The sequence below is a fragment of the Cydia amplana genome, chromosome 25 (assembly GCF_948474715.1).
Source record: "Cydia amplana chromosome 25, ilCydAmpl1.1, whole genome shotgun sequence".
NCBI lineage: Eukaryota > Metazoa > Arthropoda > Insecta > Lepidoptera > Tortricidae > Cydia > Cydia amplana.
In genome coordinates, this window is record NC_086093.1 from 9,397,477 (window position 1) to 9,424,953 (window position 27,477).

General features: G+C 42.8%; 1 protein-coding gene across 1 annotated transcript in view; it reads right to left on the minus strand.

The window, feature by feature from the left end:
• The window catches only part of LOC134659652 (leucine-rich repeat serine/threonine-protein kinase 1), a 95,215-nt gene extending 82,515 nt beyond the window's left edge, over window positions 1-12,700 (minus strand). The window contains exons 1-10 of the mRNA XM_063515328.1: window positions 12,578-12,700; window positions 10,656-10,815; window positions 9,949-10,119; window positions 9,796-9,874; window positions 9,480-9,623; window positions 9,164-9,307; window positions 8,521-8,636; window positions 7,024-7,183; window positions 3,576-3,686; window positions 543-701 (exon numbers count right to left, since the gene is read on the minus strand). Of these exons, the coding sequence (XP_063371398.1) occupies window positions 543-701; window positions 3,576-3,686; window positions 7,024-7,183; window positions 8,521-8,636; window positions 9,164-9,307; window positions 9,480-9,623; window positions 9,796-9,874; window positions 9,949-10,119; window positions 10,656-10,815; window positions 12,578-12,692 (1,359 nt within the window). The 5' untranslated portion in view covers window positions 12,693-12,700. The remainder of the gene's footprint in view (window positions 1-542; window positions 702-3,575; window positions 3,687-7,023; window positions 7,184-8,520; window positions 8,637-9,163; window positions 9,308-9,479; window positions 9,624-9,795; window positions 9,875-9,948; window positions 10,120-10,655; window positions 10,816-12,577) is intronic.
• Window positions 12,701-27,477: the final 14,777 nt, after the last annotated feature.

Consider the following 27,477-nt stretch of genomic DNA (forward strand, 5'->3'; position numbering starts at 1 on the left):
TATGTACGTTTTCTTTTTCTATTTTGTAAACATCTGTGTGACTATTATCTGTCTTTGTAATTTTCCATTTTTCTCTGGATCGTTTTTTGTATGTCGTCGTTGTACTTTGAATATCTCGTGTGTATCGTGGCAAACAAATAAATGGACTATCTATCTATATTTTACCGAGCGTATCGAAGTTCTACGTTTCGGCCGGGGCAAAAATGCTTTCCTACGTTTGTCTGGGTCGTTCTCCTCAACAGGTGGCGTTTCTCGACCGATTCTTGTAATGATAGATAGATAGATAAACCATTTATTAGCTTGCCACAATACACACATTGACAGAAAAAACAGAAACAATATATAACAATATCAAACTAAAACTAAAATCAGGAACAAGATGTATCAATAAATGTGCTGTGTGCGTTGCAGCAAAACAAAAGGGTTCTGGCTCAGTAATACGCTCCACTCTTTCGGGTGAAGCACTGATAATTCTGCTAGAACCCAGATCACGGAGAGATTATCGAGTAAAAATTAATAATACAAAAATATTATGATGTTACCTCGGGCGGCGCGGCGGCGGCGGCGGCGGCGGCCCCGGCCTGCAGCAGGCGGCGCACGGTGCGCGCGTGTCCGGCGCGCGCGGCGCACGCCACGCACGAGTCCACGCCCCGCCCTATGTCCACTCGCACGGGGTGCACTCGCTTCTCCTCTATTCCATCCTGCGAAATGCACAATTTTTATTCGCTGCTGTGATTTTTTTGACCTTTAAAGTATACCGTACCCTTTTCCGAGCCGCAACAGACTAGAAGGTCTTCTTAGTATATGACATTTTTTTCAGTTTATAGACTAGAAGGTTTTCCCAAAACGTTCAAATAGTACGGTTTCGGACATTAATTTGAAGATGAGCCACGTTTCCCGAAGGTACAATCTAATTTGAACCTTCAATCGGAATGTTAAAGTTATCATTCTATTGGCACGTATGTGATCGGCTACTACCTATGCCTGGACAAAGGGTATGAATAGGGTTGCCATAATTAGTCGGAACTGATAAGGGACAGTGGTATTCTAGAGCGCTATTAATAAATCAATAAATATTATAGGACATTTTTACACAAACTGACTAAGTGGGGCTTAGGGGTAAGCTCAAGAAAGCTTGTGTTATGGGTACTCAGACAACGATATATATAATATATAAATACTTAAATAGGTACATAGAAAACAACCATGACTCAGGAACAAATATCTGTATCACCATACAAATAAATGCCCTTACCAGGATTCGAACCCGGGACCATCGGTTTCATACTCTTCATAGGCAGGGTCACTACCCACTAGGCCAGACTGGTCGACAAAATACGGGAAATTAATATACGGGACAAAAACGGGACCAGTAAAAATACAGGACGTGATACTTAAATACGGTGACAGTCCCGTATATACGGGACGTATGGTAACCCTAGTTATGAATCACAATAGATGCTCACGTGGGTGCCGGAGCCGGTGAGCCTGCTGACGATGGCCTGTATGCCGCGCGAGACCCCGCGCTGCGGGCTCAGCGCCGCGGACAAAGGTTATGAGTCACAATAGATGCTCACGTGGGGGCCGGAGCCGGTGAGCCTGCTGACGATGGCCTGTATGCCGCGCGAGACCCCGCGCTGCGGGCTCAGCGCCGCGGACAAAGGTTATGAGTCACAATAGATGCTCACGTGGGGGCCGGAGCCGGTGAGCCTGCTGACGATGGCCTGTATGCCGCGCGAGACCCCGCGCTGCGGGCTCAGCGCCGCGGACAAAGGTTATGAGTCACAATAGATGCTCACGTGGGGGCCGGAGCCGGTGAGCCTGCTGACGATGGCCTGTATGCCGCGCGAGACCCCGCGCTGCGGGCTCAGCGCCGCGGACAAAGGTTATGAGTCACAATAGATGCTCACGTGGGGGCCGGAGCCGGTGAGCCTGCTGACGATGGCCTGTATGCCGCGCGAGACCCCGCGCTGCGGGCTCAGCGCCGCGGACAAAGGTTATGAGTCACAATAGATGCTCACGTGGGGGCCGGAGCCGGTGAGCCTGCTGACGATGGCCTGTATGCCGCGCGAGACCCCGCGCTGCGGGCTCAGCGCCGCGGACAAAGGTTATGAGTCACAATAGATGCTCACGTGGGGGCCGGAGCCGGTGAGCCTGCTGACGATGGCCTGTATGCCGCGCGAGACCCCGCGCTGCGGGCTCAGCGCCGCGGACAAAGGTTATGAGTCACAATAGATGCTCACGTAGGGGCCGGAGCCGGTGAGCCTGCTGACGATGGCCTGTATGCCGCGCGAGACCCCGCGCTGCGGGCTCAGCGCCGCGGACAAAGGTTATGAGTCACAATAGATGCTCACGTGGGGGCCGGAGCCGGTGAGCCTGCTGACGATGGCCTGTATGCCGCGCGAGACCCCGCGCTGCGGGCTCAGCGCCGCGGACAAAGGTTATGAGTCACAATAGATGCTCACGTGGGTGCCGGAGCCGGTGAGCCTGCTGACGATGGCCTGTATGCCGCGCGAGACCCCGCGCTGCGGGCTCAGCGCCGCGGACAAAGGTTATGAGTCACAATAGATGCTCACGTGGGGGCCGGAGCCGGTGAGCCTGCTGACGATGGCCTGTATGCCGCGCGAGACCCCGCGCTGCGGGCTCAGCGCCGCGGACAAAGGTTATGAGTCACAATAGATGCTCACGTGGGGGCCGGAGCCGGTGAGCCTGCTGACGATGGCCTGTATGCCGCGCGAGACCCCGCGCTGCGGGCTCAGCGCCGCGGACAAAGGTTATGAGTCACAATAGATGCTCACGTGGGTGCCGGAGCCGGTGAGCCTGCTGACGATGGCCTGTATGCCGCGCGAGACCCCGCGCTGCGGGCTCAGCGCCGCGGACAAAGGTTATGAGTCACAATAGATGCTCACGTGGGGGCCGGAGCCGGTGAGCCTGCTGACGATGGCCTGTATGCCGCGCGAGACCCCGCGCTGCGGGCTCAGCGCCGCGGACAAAGGTTATGAGTCACAATAGATGCTCACGTGGGTGCCGGAGTCGGTGAGCCTGCTGACGATGGCCTGTATGCCGCGCGAGACCCCGCGCTGCGGGCTCAGCGCCGCGGACAAAGGTTATGAGTCACAATAGATGCTCACGTGGGGGCCGGAGCCGGTGAGCCTGCTGACGATGGCCTGTATGCCGCGCGAGACCCCGCGCTGCGGGCTCAGCGCCGCGGACAAAGGTTATGAGTCACAATAGATGCTCACGTGGGTGCCGGAGCCGGTGAGCCTGCTGACGATGGCCTGTATGCCGCGCGAGACCCCGCGCTGCGGGCTCAGCGCCGCGGACAAAGGTTATGAGTCACAATAGATGCTCACGTGGGTGCCGGAGCCGGTGAGCCTGCTGACGATGGCCTGTATGCCGCGCGAGACCCCGCGCTGCGGGCTCAGCGCCGCGGACAAAGGTTATGATGCACAATAGATGCTCACGTGGGTGCCGGAGCCGGTGAGCCTGCTGACGATGGCCTGTATGCCGCGCGAGACCCCGCGCTGCGGGCTCAGCGCCGCGGACAAAGGTTATGATGCACAATAGATGCTCACGTGGGGGCCGGAGCCGGTGAGCCTGCTGACGATGGCCTGTATGCCGCGCGAGACCCCGCGCTGCGGGCTCAGCGCCGCGGGCCGCGCCGCCAGCGCCTCTGGCTCCTCCGGCTGATTATAAAATACATCAAATACCGATTAAATGTTCAAAAAGTACTCATTTAAAGTAATCACTCATTAAAAAAACTAAATATTTATGACCTATTTGAATTGTTTTTTTTTTCTAACTATTATTTACCTCAAAAACCTGCCTTTACCTTTTTGAGGGTGGCCAGATATAGCACTAAATAGAGACGAGTGGAAAAGAGGGGGGAGGCCTTTGGGACACAATGGGCTCTGAATATATAATAGTAAGAAATATTTACCTAAGGAATTAAGGTGGTTCGACTAGGTTACTCAAAGCTTAACCCTCGCTAGATGGTGCCACTTTCGCAAAATTTCATGTTTAATTTTTTTATGGAATGGTCTTGGTATTTGTATACTTAAAAGTATGTTTAGCGAACTCTTTAAGTAAATATTGAACTATTAAAATAAACATTGAATACTTCATTATGCAAAAACCAGCCTTTAAAGTCGACGGAGTGTTGCTGTCATGCTTTTTCCTACTATAACTCACACATGCAAACAGTGTTTCCGTGATGCTTATAGTAGACAATTTCACACAACGTAAGTATACTGCAATAGCGTTACGGTATGTTCGTGGAAATACGTGCAAGAGGATTGGGGTTCAAGACTGGTGCGAGTAGGTAATTTCTTTTTGTTTATTTTTGTCCTTTTTGTGTTATCTTACCTTTAAACGAGCAATTATTATATATATATTTATTTATATATTTGGATGATGTCAGAAACGGCTCTAACGATTTCGATGAAATTTGCTATAAGGGGTTTGATCTCTTAGCTAGGTCTGATTTGTGAGAAAACGCGCATTTTTGGGTTTTTATATGTTTTCTGAGCTTTGGTCGGTCTCCCAGATATTCAATCTCTTCTTCCTCGCGTGGGGTCCGCTTGGCAACTAATCCCAGAATTGGCATGGGCACTAGTTTTTACGAAAGCGACTGCCCTGACCTTCCAACCCAGAGAGTAAACTTATTGGGATTAGTCCGGTTTCCTCACATTGGTTTCTTTCACCGAAAAATAGGTATCGGTATATAAATAGGTTCCGGTAAATAGGTATCAAATGATATTTCGTACAAAAGTTCCGAAAAACCATTGGTACGACGGTACGAGCAGGGGTTAGAACCCGCGACCTCCGGATTGCAAGTCGCACGCTCTTTCCGCTAGGCCACCAGCGCTTCCCCCAGATATTCAGTATCATCATCATCACTATTACTACATAGTATAAAACAAAGTCGCTTTTCTGTCTGTCTGTCTGTATGCTTAGATCTTTAAAACTACGCAACGGATTTTGATGCGGTTTTTTTTAATAGATAGAGTGATTCAAGAGGGAGGTTTATGTATAATTTGTTAACCCGTGCGAAGCCGGGGCGGGTAGCTATTATCAATAAATTACATTATCAACGTTTTCAAAAAAAAATCAATACCAGATTTTCACAGATTATGATCTTTTTGGGTTCTTCCAACTCAGAATCACTAGCATATTCTTATTGAATCCTGAAGCTAATATAAAAACTATGTCCCAAATATTTGTATAGAAGTTTTAGTTTCCGCTACGTCACGCAGGCTGGGAAACATTTTTGATACTAAAACCTGACGTGATGACCGACATTTTAGGATATCTTTTTATGCTAGGATGGAGAATACCTACTGACGATTCTTAAGGCTTGGCCAGACTCAGAGCGCGACGCAGCGCCGCGTCCGCGCCGCGCGACCGCGGCACATGCTAACAGGTTACCGACGTCAAACAGACTGCGTCCCGCCGGTATCACGCCCCGCTTCTGTCGCGCCCCGCGCCGCGCGGCCCCTTGCGTCCGCGCAGCGCTGCGCCGCGCGGACGCGGCGGGCCGCCGCGTCGCGCTGGGTCACATCAGTCGGATCGGACGTTAGGCAGCGAGCGGTGGCGCGCGGCTGCGCCGCGTTCCCGCGCGGCCGCGCCGCGTTCGCGCGCGCGATGAGGGCGTGTTGAGAGCGCGGTCCGCGCGCGCCCTGTTTGAACAGTCATCGCGTCGGCATCACGCGGCGCTGCGTCGCGCTCTGTGTCTGGCCAAGCCTTTAGTAGAATAAGCCCAAGGAAGTCCAGTTTGTAAGTGTCAGGTATCAGTTTTTTTTTAAAGCGCTAATAGTTTGTTCTACAAGTAAAGCAATCCCTTACTGCCCAGCCTCTAATAAAGTAGTAGGTAATTGTAAAATAAAATAAAAGGAAACCATTTCTTTTTTTTATTCAAGTACCTACAGTACATTTTTTTATATTTGTTATCCGTAGTAATCCCTGTACCTGAAAGAAATATAATATCATGAATCATGATAGAAAAAAATATCTAATGTAATAGGAAGAAAGATGATGCAACAATATGGATTCTAATAAAGTTATAATCAAGTTATAATTTACATACCTGGTAGTAACTAGTAATAATTCTGTTTTTCATTCATAGACAAAATTCCATTATTTTCAACCACAGGAAATTTTATACATTTCTTTTTTATTGCTGTGAGGATGTCCTGATTGTAAAAATCAAAGAGATTAGGTAGAGTATAATTTCTAATTATCTTTGTAAAAATTAAACGAATACGCTTAGCCCATACTTAATCCATCGATTTTTGAAAATAAGAAAAATTAAATAAAAATAAAAAACACAACACGAAATTTAGGTGTAAAAAAAAAATACAAAAAGTTATGTCCCAGCATACAATGACTGGGGTTTGAACCGGGGACCTTCCGTTTGTAAGCAAAAAAGCGACTGTTTACAAAACGCGCCATGATACTTCTTAGCTAAGCTGACGAACTTCGGGTACTTATTCAACAAAATCGGGTAGGTCAACAAAATTGCGCTAAACATCACGGCACTTCAAATTCACGCCGTGGTCAGCCCGGCAACGTCGGAAATGGTATGGCAACGTCGCAAATGTATCCGTACACGACATTTGTGACGCACACATACGTAAAATTTATGAAAAGTTAACTATGATTTTTGCATGATTTCTGTATGAAACATTGTTTTCCTATTCATTTAGCGAAAATGAATATTCGAAAGAAGATAAATGCGGAAATATTTATGTAGTAATAGTGTGTAGTTACTTAATGAAAGTCGATTGAATTTTGTATGAAAATCGAACCACCTTAATGCTGTAACTCTTGAATCAAGTTTTGGAACGCCATAATGAAGGTACATTTGAGATTCCAGTTTATTATCTCACACTCGAATTGACCACTTTTTTTTTTATCTGGGCCATGGCACGCAGTAGACAGTGACTATGTACTCAGTTATTGCAAGATTGTCAAAATGAAGATGCGAGAGAATTCTTGATTTTTTTTGACTATTGTACCACTTACCTGTTCTTTGACAGGGCGACAAGGCACAGAGTATGACAACAGCGCGTCCACTACAGCGCTGCAGCCGAGCGTGCTGGCCACGTACAGCGCGCTCTGCCCGCGAGCGTCCACCGCGTTCACGTCGAACGCTGCTTCGTACTGCCACTTGCCGGTGACATCCCTAAAAATATAGCTCATGTAGGGATACTAATAATGTCATTCTATGGAACTTGCTAACTATGTAAACAAACCGCCATATTGGAATTGTCTCTGAATGACGAATTTACGACTTTTGTTTACATAGTTAGCAAGTTCCATAGAATGACACTTTAGACTTATATCGACCGGGATATGATGAAACGTGATTACCTTTTGTATTGTGCTTGGATAGACCAACGAGTGTGAACGCGTCCGTTGAAAGCGAACGCAGCCGCCGCGCAGACCGAGGGTAGACCGAGCGCGGTCTACACAACTTTGACAGATACACGCTATCTTCAGTTACCCGTGATCAAGATGCATATGTAACTGCGTCGAAATATCGGGAGCTCGAAAACAATACAAAAGGTAATCACGTTCCATATCCCGGTCGATATAAGTCCAGTGAAACTAACCGTGAATCATTCGAAACTGTTACCAAGGAATAGTCTAGACTGTTGAAGTTAAGACCTTGTAATCTAAAACCAACATTCTTTAACCTTTTGACGCGCGCGGTTACAGCCCAATATCAACCTTCGTGCTTTCCGATAAGGTTGCACGAAGCAAGGCTACTTGTTATAGTCGGTAGAGTTGAACCTGGCCCCGAATGGCTCATCCTTTGTCTATTGCTAAGTAAATCAGCACGTGCCACTCCCTGCATAAAAAAATGGTTCAGTCACTTTAACTGGTTCTTGAATTACAACTCCTATGGAAATTGCAATAAGATTCAAAATGTACAAATGGAAAAATAATTTGCAATTTCTTGTGTGGCAAGGACCCAAGAACTACGGATACTGAGTGCCGGCGAGTCGAACGCTACAGAACCAGTCTAAAATGTGTCATCGAGATGCGTGACAAAGGCGCGTTATCGGAGAGCGCGCCTACACTGGTTTTTTGGGCGTTGGACTAACCCGCGCTCAGGTGCCAATTAGAGTTACACGACCCTTTTTTCGCAGGTAGCGGCACGTGCAGTTATACTTAACACAATAGACAAAGGATTAGCCGTTCGGAGCCAGCTACGAATCTAACAACTATACATAGGTAAGTTCGTATGTAGATTTACAAACTTACGTGCAGGGCCGTCTTAATCTATGCTGGGGCCTCGGGCACTCAAGGATTTGGGGCCCTTTTGGAAAGTAAAAATATCCTCAAAGTCAATGTTTTGTAGGATTTCACTTTCTATGCATATAACCCGGTTGCTCACTGTTACTGTCTGTCCTTCGGGCCCCTGAGGATAGGGGCCCCTGAGGATGGGGGCCCCTGAGGATGGGGGCCCTGGGCACGGACCCCGTGTGCCCTTATGGTAAAGACGGTACTGCTTACGTGTAGGTGCTGAGCAGCGAGGACGGGTACGGGTGCTCCAGTAGCAGCGCCACTAGGCCGGCGTGGCCGCCGATGCAGGCCGCGTGTAGCGGCAGCCATTTCTCCACCGTTTCTTGCTGAAACAATGTTATTTAGGTTGACTCTCTCTTGCTCAGGCTTTGAAATTATTTCAGATAGTTAACAAATGGTAAATATAGTTTAGTAAAGTGAGTTCTTCTCATCAAAACTGACCCGACTGAACTGATGAACATTTCAATCCTATAGAAACCTCTAAATTTGTACTAAGTAGGTATATATGTATATTAATAATTTTAAATCTAAACATTTATTCTTCATCGATTTAAGAGGGATGACAAAAGGTACTTTTTTCATACAATCACCATTGCGGTAGAAAACGGTTTCGGCTAACTAAATCTTAACATATCACTTTGATTTTGATGTCGATCGTTTCAGCATAATATATTCTACGTTTATAGGTTTCGCTTTAAAAAAAAAGGTTTTTATGTATTTCAAATTTAGAAAAAAGGAAAACCTACAAACCTAGTTTTTCATTGTGTCATTAACATACAAAAAAATCAAAAGTGGAAATCCATAACTTCTGCCGAATTTTGCGAAAGGTTCTGAGGGATAATAGTCCTCTCACCTGCACAGCTTCAGGGAAGTGGTGCAGCAACAGAGGCACCAGCTCCCGGTGCCCGTGGTAGCACGCGATGTAGAGGGGGCTGTACTTGGTGACGGGGTGGGCTCGGCCGTCTAGTAACGCCTTGGCTACGGCCGTGTGGCCTGCCTCTGTCACAATACCTGCACAGCTTCAGGGAAGTGCTGCAGCAGCAGAGGCACCAGCTCCCGGTGCCCGTGGTAGCACGCGATGTAGAGGGGGCTGTACTTGGTGACGGGGTGGGCTCGGCCGTCTAGTAACGCCTTGGCTACGGCCGTGTGGCCTGCCTCTGTCACAATACCTGCACAGCTTCAGGGAAGTGCTGCAGCAGCAGAGGCACCAGCTCCCGGTGCCCGTGGTAGCACGCGATGTAGAGGGGGCTGTACTTGGTGACGGGGTGGGCTCGGCCGTCTAGTAACGCCTTGGCTACGGCCGTGTGGCCTGCCTCTGTCACAATACCTGCACAGCTTCAGGGAAGTGCTGCAGCAGCAGAGGCACCAGCTCCCGGTGCCCGTGGTAGCACGCGATGTAGAGGGGGCTGTACTTGGTGACGGGGTGGGCTCGGCCGTCTAGTAACGCCTTGGCTACGGCCGTGTGGCCTGCCTCTGTCACAATACCTGCACAGCTTCAGGGAAGTGCTGCAGCAGCAGAGGCACCAGCTCCCGGTGCCCGTGGTAGCACGCGATGTAGAGGGGGCTGTACTTGGTGACGGGGTGGGCTCGGCCGTCTAGTAACGCCTTGGCTACGGCCGTGTGGCCTGCCTCTGTCACAATACCTGCACAGCTTCAGGGAAGTGCTGCAGCAGCAGAGGCACCAGCTCCCGGTGCCCGTGGTAGCACGCGATGTAGAGGGGGCTGTATTTGGTGACGGGGTGGGCTCGGCCGTCAGCGCCCGCGTCTAGTAACGCCTTGGCTACGGCCGTGTGGCCTGCTTCCACCGCCCTGGAATCAACGGTCTGATTAACCTGACCTGATAGCCTGTAGCATGTATCAGGCGGGTGTTGTGCCTGGGGACCGAAGTGCGATAAGAGTTGTTTAGGAGTGGTTTTTATAGCAACTGACATTCGAAACTCCGTACGCCCGATGTAGGATATGTATGGCGATTCATAAAAGGTCTCTTTGACCATTCAAAGTGGCTCAATTAACGCCACCTTTGAACCTTTTGGACGCCAATGACGGATATATCCGCGCTGTAACGGACGCCAAAGACGGATTAATCAGTCACAGATCACAGACCAACATCGACCTACGTGCATATACATAAAGTTCAACTTCAGGTTCATGGTTCGGTTCGGTTTTCGTATAAGTAGTTTTCATTCTGATATGTAACTCCCGATTCCATAAATAACGATCCTTTTACGTCAATTTTTTAGGAAAAGCTACCTCAAAAAAAGCTTTCCTCGAAATGAAAAATACAGTGTTAATTCGGGTGACAGCAGTATAGTCTATTCCTGTGTAATGTCTCGACGTTTACTTACACATATAGCAGCGTGTTGGCGCCCTGCGGCGTCAGGTTGACGCAGAGCGGCGCATTACTCCCGAGGGCGGTAAGCTTGGCTTTAAGCCCAGCCGCGTCGCCGCGCAGCACCAGCTCACGCAGAGCCGCGTGCTGCGATAGTCTCTCTCGCTCCAGGGCATCTGAAAACAAATTACTTTATTTAGAGAACATGCCTAGTAGTATAATAATAATAATTTGAGCCTATATACGTCCCACTGCTGGGCACAGGCCTCCTCTCATGCGCGAGAGGGCTTGGGCTATAGTCCCCACGCTAGCCCAATGCGGATTGGGGACTAATAGTATTAAGTGTATGAGACAAAAAATATCCTGTGGACATCATAAAATAGAGAATAAATATTTTGATTTGTGTTATTTTAAGTAGACACTTTAGCAACTGTTCTCAGAGTTTTCTCCTTACATCTACCCTCAATAGCCCAGTGGTTACAGAGTCTGCCGTGAATGCAGAGGATGCTGGTTCGATCCCGATCCTGGGCACTAAGAGCCTTCGTCACTTTTTAGGTTTCCGTACCGCCAAAGGAAAAAAAGGGAACCCTTATAGGATCACTCGTCTGACCGACCATTCACCCCCCCCCCCCCCCCACCCTTTATCTCCGAACCTACCGGTTCTAAAATTTTGAAAAAAATACACAAAATAGTTCTTTACCTATACATGTCAGGAAAACCTAGAGTCTGTGCGGAAAAAGAAGAGTCGTGAAATGTGTTGGGCCCCATACATTCCACGACTCTTCTCTTTCCGTACAGACTCTATTAGAAATGTGCAGTCAAGCGTGAGTCGGACTTGATTACTTAATTTTTGATCCGACCCCTACGGGTTTTTTTAAAGACATTTCATTCACGTTCCACATAAAAAAATACATTAAATATATGTATTAAAAACGGGTCACTTTTAATATATTTAATATGTCTTTGACTCACGGAAGTTTTGTTATTAAAAAATACATTATTAAAAATTAGGTAATGCACGAAACATTTGGAACGCGAGTCCGACTCGTACTTGACCGGTTTTTCATTGAATCTGGTTTTCCCTCTCCTTCACCTTAACACACTCACCCTTAAAGCAACACGGAAGGGAGACGGCATTCGCACTATTTCCCCTCTGCCTAGGTACTAGATCAACTGATCTAGCGCGGGTAATAAAACTAGTTGCGCTCGGATTTTTAACTAGACCGAGTCCAGACGCGCGAGTGAACACAGCAGCAGAAAAAATGCCTAATTGATCTGTTTTTTGTTGTAAAAAGAGGTCGGGGACATCAAATTTACAAATAGAAGGTGTTACATTTCACATGTAATATTTTTTTTACATGTCATACGTTTAATTACAGTTAAACACAATTATTATATTTTAGTCTCATGTAATTGCTGGATTTATCGATTTTGCTCGCCCAGCCAGCCTATTATGGATAGCTTTATCCATCTTTATCCACGTGATAAAATAACTGTCACTGTTTAACACCGTGGGAAAGAAAGTGACGGACACCGTTTTATCACGCTGTCACGTAGACAAGAACGACCATCATATCCGTACAGTACAAATTGCGGATCGGTCGAGCGACAAATCCGACTTCTCATCTCTCAGAAAACAATAAAATTCTTTGACGAAAATGTGTTAGTGTGCGTGTTGTGACACTTGTGATTCGTCCGTACACAAAAACAGATCGAGGTGTGCAAGATTTGTCTGTGTAGGGTGTCATTTTCTATGTATTTGTGTCGTCATTACAGATTGGATTTTGTATGTAAGTGTGTGAGAAGTGCGACTGTGTGCACGCTTCCCCCCGCGAAAAATGGCAGAATGATTTGAATGTCAAGATATCGCTTATACACGTCGGAAGGGATAGGCCCCCTTCAGACGTGTCGGAAGCCCGTGTTGATCGAAGCACTCACCTCTTTCCCGCCATGGGTCCAGTACATCATCAATAAAATAATGGCTGACGTCAAACGCGACCTCCGGCTCCGCTTCTGTCTCTCTCGACCGACTCTTGCGCAGTCCACGAAGCATTTTACCTTTCAGTCCGTTCTAACTTTTCACTACACTTCACCTTTATGTCCATGGTTGGTGTCTTTTCAAACTAATATTAGGAATATTTTTTTCACATCACCAATAGGGAATATTACGCGAAAGTCTGCGTAGGGGGCGCCACTTCCACAATAAGTCACAATCTAAGGGTCTACCGCTAACGAGAGAGTCCAAAGTTTGTTATATAACCTCTCTATCACTCTTGTATTCGAGCGATAAAGAGGCAGATAGCCGAGTTTCGATTTCGCGTTTCCCGGCCCTTTGTAAACAAACTGCCTTGATGTATCAATGTCATATTTTAATGTCTGTGAAAATTTGTCAAAAAACAGTTTAAGGTACAGTCAGCAGCAGAAGTTGCTAAGCGTGCGAGGTGTTCTACATTACCTTGACACGCTCTTATACTCTTAGTAATAAAGTCGGGTCAAGATCATTATTATGAACACCTCGCCCGCTTAGCAACTTCTGCTGCTGACTGTACAGTATGTATCAGTTACTCTATGGTTTACTAAAGGCGCTAGCGCTGCACTCTGGCGGCAAAACATTGCAGTAATACTTCCTATTACTTACATATTAAAGTTTCCATTGACGTTTTCTGTACACGACTGTCACTTGGTTATGGCAGACATTTGTCCAAAATGGCGTCGATCGCGATTAGCGACGCAACTAATGCGATTAGTTGCCGTATCGTCTTACCGGCGAAACGACTCACGACCGTCCAGACACACGCGACTGCACAACACATGTTACTCAATGTGCAAATTGGGGTTAAAAAAAATAAAAAAAGTTTATTAGGTTAAACATTATGCCTACAATTTTAAAACAATTGGATTTGAGTCCTCCTTGTAAGTATATGTATAGGTACCTAGACTAGACGGATGGCAAGTTGACGTGGAGTTCCTACAAATGTTACAGCTGTATAATTTCGACGTTAAAGTGCATGTTCAGATATTTTTGACCACCTTGACCGCTTCGATATATCTGATGGGGACTGTAGTTCAGTTTCCCCGTGTCTTTATAATACCTACTCACTCTTATGTGGACGTATTGCGTAAGTCGCGTTTAACACAATTTTGCGGAAAGGCGCACGAGAAACCTTACTACGGGATTATAGCAAAAGTCATCATTTTCACTTTATCACATTGTTCATTCTACATACGTATAATCGAAGACTCGCCTCGTAAGATCTCTCTCCTTCCCAGTGTTGCTGTACGGAGTGTACGGTGCTGGAATGTGGACAGTAAGAGAGAGTGAACGGAAATGCATTGATGCTTTGGAAATGTGGTGCTGGAGAAGGATGCTGCGGATATCGTGGACTCAGCGTCGCACTAATATATCCATTCTCCAGGAGCTCAAGGTCACACAAAGACTTTCGGCAATCGTTCACTCTCGTATCCTTAGCTACTTCGGTCACGTTACGCGCAAGGAAGGCGACATGGAGAGGCTTGTTGTTCAGCCAGCCTATTATGTGTTAGCATTTCATAGTCATAATTAATTATTAAAATATGTAATCTAAATTTCTATATATTTTGATAAACAGTGTTAGACTGTTTATCAAAATACATTAATTAATATGTAACGGAAGTAAGCATTTGACATCTCGAGCTGGCTCCCGATTGGTCGCGCCGTCTTAAATCGTAAAGCTTCCGGTGAGGCAAGATGGCGGCAACTGGCACTACGGTTGGGAGGCAGAACGAGTGAGGCAACGAATGAGTGAAGATCGGATTGTCATATTGTAATAACTAAACGTTGTGATTTGATGTAAAATTAATTGGTCGTGTCGGAGAATACGTGAATACACATCTTGCTGGATCATCGGATTGTTTTATTGAACTGTCGTTTCACAGTTCAGAAGGCGGGATTAGTCGAGGTTCTCGTATAAAAACTTCGGTGAAAAAACTTACGCCCTTGAAGGTATGTAATCTAATCGCAAATTATTGGCCTTTCTAATTTGATACATTTGGACATATTTCTTTTTTTTTTTTCTTTTCTCATCTTTTTGTTTGGTGATTATTTGAAGTTATTTCACTATCACAAGTTTGATATGAAACGAAAACGGTTTTTATTAAGTGCTTCGACCGAAAGAATTATTTTTTTTAGAGGGTAGCCTATTTACATTATTTTTATCTTATCTTGATTACATGTAGTCGCTATAATAAATGAGTATAGACAATAAATAAAGAAAAATTAGATTAAGGCACGCATGACGTTATAACAGTTGTTTACATGAGTCAACAGTTGTTTAAAAAGAGTTTACAAAAACTTACAAATTTACAAATGCTCTTAATTATCAAATTGTGTTAGTGTGCGATAATTGCAGTGTCTTATGGTAGTTTACTATAGTTTACAATGAGTTTACAAAAGTTTACAAATTTACAAATGTTCTGAAAGTCCCAAATTGTGTCAAATTATGTTAAATACAACGTTTCACAGTAGTTTACAATAGTTTCCAATGAGTTTACAAAAGGTTACAGATTTACAAATGTTCCGAAAGTCCCAAATTGTGTCACATTATGTTAAATACAATGTTTTACAGTAGTTTCCAATAGTTTCCAATGAGTTTACAAAAGTTTACAAATTTACAAATGTTCCGAAAGTCTTAAATTGCATTAGGGTAAGTTAAATATAGTGTTTACAGTAGTTTACAATGAGTTTACAAAAGTTTACTAAAGTTTACAAATTTACAAATGTCGGAAATCTATGAAATATTTATTTAGTAGAGTTTCTACTTGGATATCTCGTATTTTACACAAGTTTACAAAAGTTTACAAATTTACAAATGTTCTGAAAATGTCAAATATCCATAGTATGTGCCAGATTAAGTGTCTTACAGTACTTTACAAAATTTTACAGTGAGTTTACAAATTTTACAAAAGTTTTAAATTTAAATAGGCTTTAATATAAATAGTGATTTATTGTTGTTTATATCAGTTAGCATCATTTGTAAGAGTTTATAAATTTACAAATGTCGAAGAAAGTTGAAATTTTCAATAAGTAAGGTTGTGTATGGTGTTTATGCGTTTACAAAGAATACTAACATATTAGTAATAGCTTACATAAGGTTTACAAGTTATATTCTGAATTAGAACCATAATCGACTCAGTTATTGTTATTATATTTTTAGAACATTCACTTTTGGTGGACTTTTGCAGTTACAATCATGGCAAGTGGAGAAGAGTCGAGTCCAGGACCTTCTCGTAGACGAAAAAGAGACGAATCGTATGAAGAGGATGACAGCTGTACCCCAGAGCGCCAAAGACGTCGGCACTCGGGGCACCGCAGCAGCCGTAGCCGGCATAGAAAGAGCAGGAAGGTGAGGAGTTCGAGATCTCGTCGGCGGAGGACACCCAGTTCTGCGCGCCGCCAGCGCGGGCACGAGCTGAGCCGATTACAACCAGGTGAACCCCAATCAGTCGTACCACCTAACCCTAGCCAGATGATTCCGACAGGTGCAGATGCAGATACAATTTCACCGGATGTGTCTAATTCAGCTGTTAGTAATAAGGAAATGGCAGATTTTGCTACACAATTTAAAGAACTCATTCAGACTATGAAAGCGGGAGGCAGTAATGAAAGATTTCCGACTATGAATGTTATACCTGAATATGACCCTGCTAAACGGACGCAGACGATTAGTACGTGGTTGTTGAAGGTTAACGAATGCGCGCAAATTTATGGCTGGACAGAACGACAAACAATCCATTATGCCTTACCGAAGTTAGTAGGCCTTGCACAGCAATGGTATCAAGGATTACCAAGTCTCCTGTTTTCATGGTCTGAGTGGCAGGAGAAACTGAAATCAGCTTTTCCAAGTGAAGAGAATTATGGGCGACTTTTGACGGAAATGTTGGCCTGTAAAGCGCGATTTGGTGAATCGTTAGAGGAATACTATTACAGAAAAATTATCTTATTGAATCGCTGTAATATATCGGGTAAGAACGCAATAGACTGTCTGTTGTTTGGTATTGAGGATAGGTCAGTAAGGACAAGCGCAGAGGCTGCTCAATTCACAGAGCCTGATAAATTGTTAGTATATTTAAGAAACGTTAAAATTACCAAACCCAGCGAAAGGACCAACACATCTTTTCAGGCCAGCACTTCCGACAATAGGCGTCCTAGGTTTAATAAATCTGTGTCCAGTAATAATGAGCCTAAAGGCAACACAAAATGTTACAATTGTGGCGAAGAGGGTCACCCATATTTTAAATGTAAACTTCCAATCAAAAGGTGCAACTTATGTAATAAAGTTGGGCATATTGCCAGTGATTGTCCATCAAAGAAAGATAATACTGAGAAAAAGACCGTTTTACGCATATCGCTTAAACAGGGTAATGATACTAAATATTTCAAGTCCGCGACAGTTAATGGTACAGATTTAGAATGTTATGTAGATTTCGGCAGTGAATGCACTGTAGTGAGGGAATCGGACGCTCGCAAATTATCAGATGATTGGATTCTAACAGACTTACCGGTGCTTATAGGATTCGGTGAAGGACTAGTTAACTCCATAGGAAAGGTTAATGTCACTCTAAAAATAGACTCAGCTCAAGCGGGTTTGGAAGCGTTGGTTGTCCCAGATCATCTTTTGAAAGTTCCTCTGTTGGTAGGGCAAACATTTACCGAACAAGAACACGTTGTTGTTTATAAAACTAGCAAGACGCTTAAAATATCAACAAACGCATTGCAGGTTAAAGAAAATATACCATTGTATGTTCGTGAGTCAGTAAATGTTAAGGGCTATACGGTTGTAGACGTGTATTCGAAACCAACGTATAATGGGGATTTGTTTATTGAGCCAAGTATGTGTTTACAGCCAAGAAAAGAATACGACAGTATACAAAGTGTGATTAAAATGGTAGATGGCTGTGGTCAGGTTGTGATCAAAGGTCTAGTTGCAGAGGGCTTTAGTTTAGATAAAGAAGTATTGTTAATCCGTGCGATACCTTTAAAGGAAGTTTCTATGCCTGCAGAAACATTCAACGTCAATAGGGTCGAACGTAAAAATGGTAATCAAGGCAGCGATTCTTTGATTGATGAAACGATGATAAATGTAGATAAAAATATAAAGGATGATGACCGGCATAAATTAGTTAATTTGCTCAATGAGTACAGGGATTGCTTCGCGTTTTCGATCAAGGAGCTAGGTTGTGTTACCAACACGGAAATGAGTATTAAACTTAATGATTCTACACCTGTGGTATATAGACCATATCGGTTACCCGTTTCAGAGCGAGAGGTAGTTAGGGATATAGTTCAGGAACTAGAAGAATCAGGTATCGTGCAACAGTCTTCTTCAGAATACGCATCACCGATTTTGTTAGTTAAAAAGAAAACAGGCGATTACCGCCTCTGTGTGGACTTTAGGACTCTAAACAAACGTACAATCAAGGAACATTATCCTCTCCCGAGGATAGATGACCAATTAGATAATCTTTCTGGACATAAATTTTATACAACTTTGGATTTGGTTTCTGGATATTATCAGATCCCCATGTCTGAATCCTCGAGACACCTGACTGCGTTCATAACGCCGGACGGGCATTATGAATTCACAAGAATGCCCTTTGGGTTAGTTAATGCACCGTCCACTTTTCAAAGGGCAATCAATAATATTTTAGGTAACGCTAGATTCAAAGACGCTCTAGCATACATGGATGATGTGAACATTCCGTCGAAGACTGTTGATGAAGGACTTACTAAATTGAAGGAGGTATTAGAGCTGTTTCGCAATTCAGGGTTGACATTAAATCTTAAAAAGTGTCACTTTTTGATGCAATCGATTAATTATCTCGGGTTTGAAATTAGCGAAGAAGGTATACGGCCGGGTGTGAGCAAGATAGAAGCGGTAGAGAAATTTCCCAGACCCACCGATCAGCATAAGGTAAGACAATTTGTTGGTTTGGCGAGTTTCTTTCGCCGGTTTGTCAAAGGGTTTTCGGCACTTGCAAAACCCTTAACTCAACTGTTGAAGAAGGATGCCCGTTGGCTATGGGGAGAAGCTGAAGAAAACGCATTTATTACGTTGAAAAATGAGTTAATTAAACGACCGATACTGTCCTTTTACGACCCGTCATATGAAACGCAGGTCCACACAGATGCTTCGAAACATGGGATAGCGGGCATACTTCTTCAAAGACGAGACAAAGACTCTCCATTCACTGCGGTCGCATATTTTAGTAGGCAGACTTCGCCGGAAGAAGCAAAATTCACTTCTTATGACCTAGAAACTCTTGCCGTGGTATGTTCAGTGCAGCGTTTTCGAGTGTACTTATTAGGTATTTCCTTCACCATTGTCACTGATTGTAACTCGCTTCGAGCCACCTTTGATAAGAAAGACATGTTGCCGAGGGTGGCGCGCTGGTGGAGCACACTCCAAGAATACGATTTTAATATTGTGTACAAGCCCGGCTTAACCATGTCCCATGTTGATGCGTTGAGTCGTAATCCCCCAGACCTAAAATCCACCCCTGTTTTAAGTATTCAAAATATTAGTTCCAATTGGATAACTACGGTACAGAACAGCGATCCCGAACTTCAGAGGATAGTAAACATACTTAATGACCCAGAAAGCAATAATGTTGTAGAAATTAAAAATAACTACTTGGTCAAGAGGGGGTTGTTGTTTAGGAAGACTGAAGACGGTGATCGCTGGGTTGTACCAAAAGGCGTTAGATGGCAGGTGCTTAAGGCTAGTCATGACGATATTGGCCATTTTGGTTTCGACAAAACCTATGAGAAAATTAAGAGCAATTATTGGTTTGCCAAAATGAGACGATTCATTAAGAAATACGTCGATTCGTGCTTAGAGTGTGCGCATGCGAAGGTACCATCTGGAAGAAAGGCTGGCGAATTACATTCCATTGAAAAAGTTGACCAGCCATTCCATACTATTCATATAGACCACTTGGGTCCCTTCGTACGCAGCAAAAGAAAAAACGCCTACTTACTTATAATAATAGATGCGTTCACGAAGTATATCACGTTAACTCCAGTGAAAAGTACAAAAACGGTTCATTCGATTAGGGCTATTAAACATTACTTCCACACTTTTGACGTACCAAAACGGCTAATATCCGATAGAGGAACATCGTTCACGGCTAAAAATTTCAAAAAGTATTTACACTCTCGAGGGGTCAAACATATCCTCAACGCAACCGCGACACCACGTGCCAACGGGCAGGTTGAGAGGTACAACCGAACGGTTTTATCTTCTCTTACTGCTGCTACCCATGGTAAATCGGAATCGTCATGGGATGAATATGTTGACGAAGTTCAATGGGGTTTAAATAATACCCTTAACAAGGGCACGGGTAAGACACCTTCACAAGCACTTTTTGGTTTTAGACTATCTGGAATGTCTGACTCAGTGTTACAATCACACATTGAAAATGACGAAACAGTGACACAGAGTGACGATAGCCAAAATAAGAGTACGGTAGGTGCTAATCAGTCGATAGAAGATATTCGTAGTGACATTTCTGAACATATCCGGTTAAATCAAGAAAAGCAAAAAGAAGCGTTTGATAAGGGTAGAAAACAACTCACTTTTCAGGTTGGAGATCTAGTAAGGTTAGAAAGGGACATACCATCGAGTGGCCAAAGTAGAAAGCTAGTGTCTAAACTTCGGGGCCCTTATCGCGTTGTTAAAGTACTTGACAATGATAGGTACGTTGTTGAGGACACGCCACTCTCTCGAAAGGGTAATAGACCATTTAGTGGAATTTTCTCAGTTGATAAAATGCATCGGTGGATGGTATTCAATAGGAGTAATGATATTGATTCTAGCAGTGAAAGTGATGAGTCGTAACTTTTGATTGGCAAGGAAGTGTAATGTAGGATTGCTCGCACCTGGGCGAATGAAGTATTATGTACAATTAACAATGATATGAGTAGATGAGTAAAATGTATAATCGGTTATGTGTTATGATAGAAAAACAATTATACTTCGAGCTTCAACCGAAGACGATTTAAAGTTTACAAGGCAGCAGTACACGGAATGATGCTGTCTCAGTCACACATTTAGAGCCCACAACAAAAACTAGATTTTTTATCTCACTCGCACACTCCTGGTGGTAGTGGGAACCGGGGCTCGCGCCATTACGCGTTTTTGTGCGGTCGAAGTCACACGTATCTTAAGCAAATTAATTTATCGTATTCCTTCGATTCGAATAAGCACAAAAAGATTTACGCCATGGGAAAAAGGTCGCGTTCTAGGGACGACGAATACGACAGTATATTAAGAAAAATTAAGAAACTCGAACAACGGTTAAAAAATCGTCGACGAAGTAGTTCGCGCTCGCCGTCTACAGAACAGGAAAAGATAGACGTGCATCAATCGGAAATGCAGTCGTCTTTGCGGGATATGGAATTTACCAAACCAGGTAGGTCGTGTTTACCGTTTAGTGACCTACCTACCGCTAAAAACAACAGTGTCGCAGTTAAGTGAAAATAGCTTCGCATCCGACTGTGATCCTTAATGTATTGGATTAAGGTTTCTTGCCTCCTAAGTGCATATGATTACGAAGTTTAGTAATAATTTATTTTTTAAACTTCGCGGTACGTATTGACTCACGTATATCGTGTGGTTAAATACAAGTTAACTTCCTATATGGAATGTTAAATCTCCACTTATAGTGTCGAGTAATTGACCTAACATCCTATATGGATTGTTATTTGAGTATTTTCCGCGTACTTATACCTATATCGCGTTGAGAATATAGGTGCATTTATGGCCTAGATTTAACTGGTGATCGCAAAAATATGCGTACTGTAACTTCCTACCTGCTTGTACGCTATAAGCGTGCACCCACTACCCAGTATTTCTGCTTGCTACAAATGCATGTCAGCGCTTTGTTTTTTGCATTGCAGATAATAATGAAAAGGTATACGAATATCATTTGAAGTCGTCTAAGGCAATTGAGAAATCGGGATTAGAATTAAAACCCGTTTACACGCCGCGGGTGCAATCCAAAGTAGTTCCAGCCACTCAACCTCAACGAGGGGCTTTAAACTCACGGGGGGCGTCGCGGACAGCAGCCTCCGAGATGCGCCCGTATGCCGCTGCCCGGAGACCACCAGCGACTGCTCCGACGACCAGGGATCGCCGTCACGAATCGCCTACGAGCCGCTCGAGCTACCATCGTCAGCGAGGGAGGAGACGCTGAGCACCGCGTTGCAGATACCAGACCACGACATTCCAGTAGCTGGGAGATTAAAATATTTTTATAAAAACTGGTGTGAGTTAACACACGATCCCATGATTTTATCTTGGATCAGGGGCTATTCCATACCTTTTAAGCATAAGCCTTTTCAGTCTTCGGTACCTAACGATCGTTGTTATACTAGTAATGAAATTGAGTTAATCAATGCGTGTATAACTGATATGTTGGCAAAAGGAATTATTTCATCCTGCGAACCGTGTGGAGGTCAATTTATCTCACCGATTTTTACGGTTCCGAAACCAGATGGCACATGTAGATTTATTTTAAACTTAAAAAACTTGAATAAATGTATACAAGTCGAACATTTTAAAATGGAAGACCACCGTACTGTTTTAAAATTGTTAAACTGTTATGACTTTATGGCAACTATTGATCTTAAAGATGCATATTTTTTGGTTTCTATTGACGAAAACGATAAAAAATATTTACGATTCCGTTGGAATTCCAAATTATATCAATTTGACGTTTTACCATTCGGTTTATGCACGGCCCCTTACATGTTTACTAAATTATTAAAACCTGTTATACAACACTTACGAAATTTAGGTTATGTATCGGTTCAATACCTAGACGACTTTCTTTGTATAGGAAGGTCTTACTGGGACTGTTTCAATAATGTTCAAACAACAAGAACATTTTTAGAATCCTTAGGTTTCATTATTAATACTAAAAAAAGTGTGATGAGTCCTAATACTTCGTGTATTTTCTTAGGCTTTTTATTTAATACCGAAAACATGACAATTAATTTGACCGATGAAAAAAAGAAAAAAGTAAAAGACAAAGCTATTAAATTTTCTAAATTGAATAAATGTTTTATTAGACAATTTGCCGAATTTATTGGTTTATTAACTTCAGCTTGCCCAGCTGTAAGATACGGCTGGCTATACACAAAATTATTCGAAAGAGAAAAGTTTTTAGCCTTAGATTATACTGAAAATTACAATAAAATAATGAAGTTACAATCGTACCTAAAGAAAGATTTTAAATGGTGGATTGATAATATTGATGATTCTTATTGTCCTTTATATAGTAATAATTACGATCTTGTAATTTTTACAGATGCCTGCCCTACTGGCTGGGGCGCTGCCTGTGATAACCAATCTGCAGGAGGGCATTGGGACAAGTCGAAATCAGATTGGCATATAAACGCTTTAGAATTAAAGGCCGCTTTCTATGGGTTAAAAATGTTTGCTCGTCATCGTAACAATTGTCAAATTTTATTAAGGATTGATAACACCACTGCCATATGCTATATCAACAGAATGGGGGGTATTCAACATACCCATCTGAATGATATAGCCCGAGAAATCTGGCAGTGGTGTGAAATTCGACACATACATATTTTTGCTTCTTATATAAAATCTGAGGATAATACAATTGCAGACCGTGAATCACGTCAAATAAAGATAGACACAGAATGGGAACTTTCGGATTATGCGTTTAAACGAATCATAACATCTTTTGGCAAACCTGATTTTGACTTGTTTGCAAGCTCACAAAATAATAAATGTAGAAGGTTTGCTTCTTGGAAACTTGACCCTCACTCTGAGGTTATAGATGCGTTCACTTTTAGTTGGAAAAACATATTTTTTTATGCTTTTCCGCCCTTTTGCCTAATCTTAAAGGTCTTACACAAGATTATTGCCGATAAAGCGGAAGGGATATTAGTAGTACCCAATTGGCCATCACAGCCATGGTACCCGCTGTGGTCACAATTAATAGTATCGAATAGACTAATATTTAATCCTGACAAATATCTTTTGCATTCTCCTTTCAGAGACCGCCACCCGCTGCATGCAAGCCTTTCCCTGGTGGCAGCGAGGTTATCGGGCAATCGTTTGCGAAATTAGTCATACACCTCATAGTTCTCTAAACATTATCAGGGCCTAATTTTCTAATAATACTAATTGCTAAGTACAGTTCATCATTAAGATCATGGTGGGCATTTTGACAAAATAATGATTATGATTTTTACGAAGCTACACCTTCTCAAAGTTTATCTTTCTTGACAGAGGCATTTGAGAATGGTGGCAGCTATAGTAAACTAAATACATACAATCAACTACTCCAATAATGAGTTGTTAATGCAGTTATTGCTATACATACAAGCTATAAATCAATTAAAGTATTTATGTATACGAAATTTAAATCAATCAATATTGAGTTAGACTCAATAAAATTAATTGATTATTTAAATATGTAGTTTTGTTTATTTTTTTTGTACATACAGTAACTCTAAACATCTGCCTTGTAAACTTTAAATCGTCTTCGGTTGAAGCTCGAAGTATAATTAGGAATTAAAGGAACTTACCTTGTGAAGTTCAATTCCAATTATGCGAGAGCTTCAACCGAAGACGATTACACTCCCACCCATAACCCAAGTAATTACCCAAAAAAAAAAAAAAAAAACCTCATAAAGCCTCTAAAAAGTAATGGCGCGAGCCCCGGTTCCCACTACCACCAGGAGTGTGCGAGTGAGATAAAAAATCTAGTTTTTGTTGTGGGCTCTAAATGTGTGACTGAGACAGCATCATTCCGTGTACTGCTGCCTTGTAAACTTTAAATCGTCTTCGGTTGAAGCTCTCGCATAATTGGAATTGAACTTCACAAGGTAAGTTCCTTTAATTCCTAATTAAAGCTATGCTTGATAAATGTGTTTTATCATTAGAGATTTGCTGCTTAAATTCAAATTTAATGTTATAGACAGTATGGGAGACACGAAGGGGCTCCTATACTATAATTAGATCATATGAGGTAGTATTGAAAACATAAAGGGGCTCCGGTACAGTGATTAATGTGTATGAAGTAATATTGGAGACATGTAGGGGCTTCAGTATTATGTTTAGTTATATGAGGCAGTATTGGAGACATGAAGGGGGCTCCAGTACTGTGATTAGTTATATGAGGCAGTATTGGAGACATGAAGGGGCTCCAGTATTGTGATTAGTTATGAGGCAGTATTGGAGACATGAAGGGGCTCCAGTACTGTAATTAATTTACATGAGGCAATATTGGAGACATGAAGGGGCTCCAGTATTGTGATTAGTTATATAAGGCGGTATTGGAGACATGAAGGGGCTCCAGTACTGTGATTAGTTTATATGAGGCAATATTGGAGACATGAAGGGGCTCCATATTGCGGTTCTGACTAGATTAGATGTGTTTTGAAAACGTCCAGTATTAATATTTAAAGTGATCGCATTATTATTGTTAACTTAGTGTTAATGATAGATAAATATGTTACAAATATAACATAGGAGAATAAGTATAAAAAGCAAATCCATTCTGATTTATGAATATGTTAAAGTATTAAAAAAATTAAACTAACTGTTAAGATTGAGTAATAGTATGTATATTACTTATTACTGGCATTTTATCGAGACGATAAAAAGTCAGGAAAGGCCGACTGTTAGCATTTCATAGTCATAATTAATTATTAAAATATGTAATCTAAATTTCTATATATTTTGATAAACAGTGTTAGACTGTTTATCAAAATACATTAATTAATATGTAACGGAAGTAAGCATTTGACATCTCGAGCTGGCTCCCGATTGGTCGCGCCGTCTTAAATCGTAAAGCTTCCGGTGAGGCAAGATGGCGGCAACTGGCACTACGGTTGGGAGGCAGAACGAGTGAGGCAACGAATGAGTGAAGATCGGATTGTCATATTGTAATAACTAAACGTTGTGATTTGATGTAAAATTAATTGGTCGTGTCGGAGAATACGTGAATACACATCTTGCTGGATCATCGGATTGTTTTATTGAACTGTCGTTTCACATATGGATAGCTTTATCCATCTTTATCCACGTGATAAAATAACTGTCACTGTTTAACACCGTGGGAAAGAAAGTGACGGACACCGTTTTATCACGCTGTCACGTAGACAAGAACGACCATCATATCCGTACTGGGCAGAGTGGGTGGCACAAGACCCAGATTACGGCCCTCAATGCGATGGACCGACCAAGTTAAAAATTTCACCGGATCGCCTTTAAATCTGTCCATGCGGAATGCAGGAAATAGAGAAGCATGGCGGGAAATAACGAAAAAGGTCGTACAACGACCCCAATGACCACGACTGCTCTGACAAAAGTATCCGACTGAGAATATAGGTACGTATAGTCACGTAAGGTTAAACCACTAGTTTAGGTTACGTCAAACATATAATATAAAACAGTAAATAACTCCAATAGTCTGCCTTACTTAACTTTTCGTCGACCCGATTAGAACAAAGTGAGGACATGTCATTATAAAGCTCATACTTCCATGTAAATATGACATTAACGATGACATTGCCGCGCAGAGTTGACTTGGTCCAACTGTAGATATTAACTATTTGTTAAAAATATCAAAGGCATTCTAAGATTGCTTGTTGCCTTATAGGTATTTATAGCATGCTAGCAAGCAGACACGTTTAGTAAATAAAATACTCGCCACTTGACTAAATTGATGTAGTCCTAGCCTTTCATTTTCTACTCACTTGTAACTCGCTCGTATGTAATGCGAACGATTTTTAGTCAGTTACCATCAGTTTGGCACTGACATAAACGCCATCGAGAACGTAATTTACTTTCTATACATCTCGCTCGTACTCGCATATTAGTGCAAACGAGATGTATAGAAAATAAATTACGTTCTCGATGGCGTTTATGTCAGTGACAAACTGATGGTAGCCGTACAGTTGACCGATTTTAGTCAACGTAAATACTCGCACTCGCCACTCGACTAATGTCGTCCGAACTAGGTTAGTAACTTCACATCGGCACCAAAATTCGAATGGTAGGCGCCATCAGATATATCCGAGCGGCTAAGGTGTTCACAAATATCTGAACGAAGGAGCAGAGATGTGCATAAGTAAACCACCTTCTGAATGAATTCTATAAATTGGGTAATATGCAGTTTTGCTTCTGTGTGTACATCATTGAATGTACTGTATTGCCCATTGGATCAATCAATTAATTGACTGAGCCCGCTCGCCACAGTCGCCGCACACCGGATGGTCCGCTCAACATTTGACCCTCTTAAGGACTGACTTTCGACCCCACGACCTAATATGTCAACTGATTTGATACTTCATGTCAGAGCTGGCCAATCAAAAACAGTTACATTTTATCCAATATGTACATATGCTAAAAATAGTTATTTACGATACACGTGCGGAAAAGAGTATCCGCACGTGTATCGTACAACGTTTTACAGTACATATGGCCCTTTAAATTTTCGAAATACACACGGAAAGTGCTAATTGACTCACTAGTGCGGGAAAGTAGCACCATATGTACTGTAAAACACTTTTTCTCAAAAATGGACGGTAAAGTCGACGTTGCCGGTTAAAAAATAGGTCGCGAAGTGCGTAGTTTATGGTCATTCAAAAAATTAAAAAGTTAAAAACATTGCAGTCTCGATTTCGGGACTGCAATGTCGCATACAAATTCCATTATTTAACGAGTTCCAAACTTTTTAAAACTTTAAATGGCCATATCAAATGAAGGCATAGGTCCCTTAAACAGCCAAACAGATGATCAGCACTTATTATTATAAAG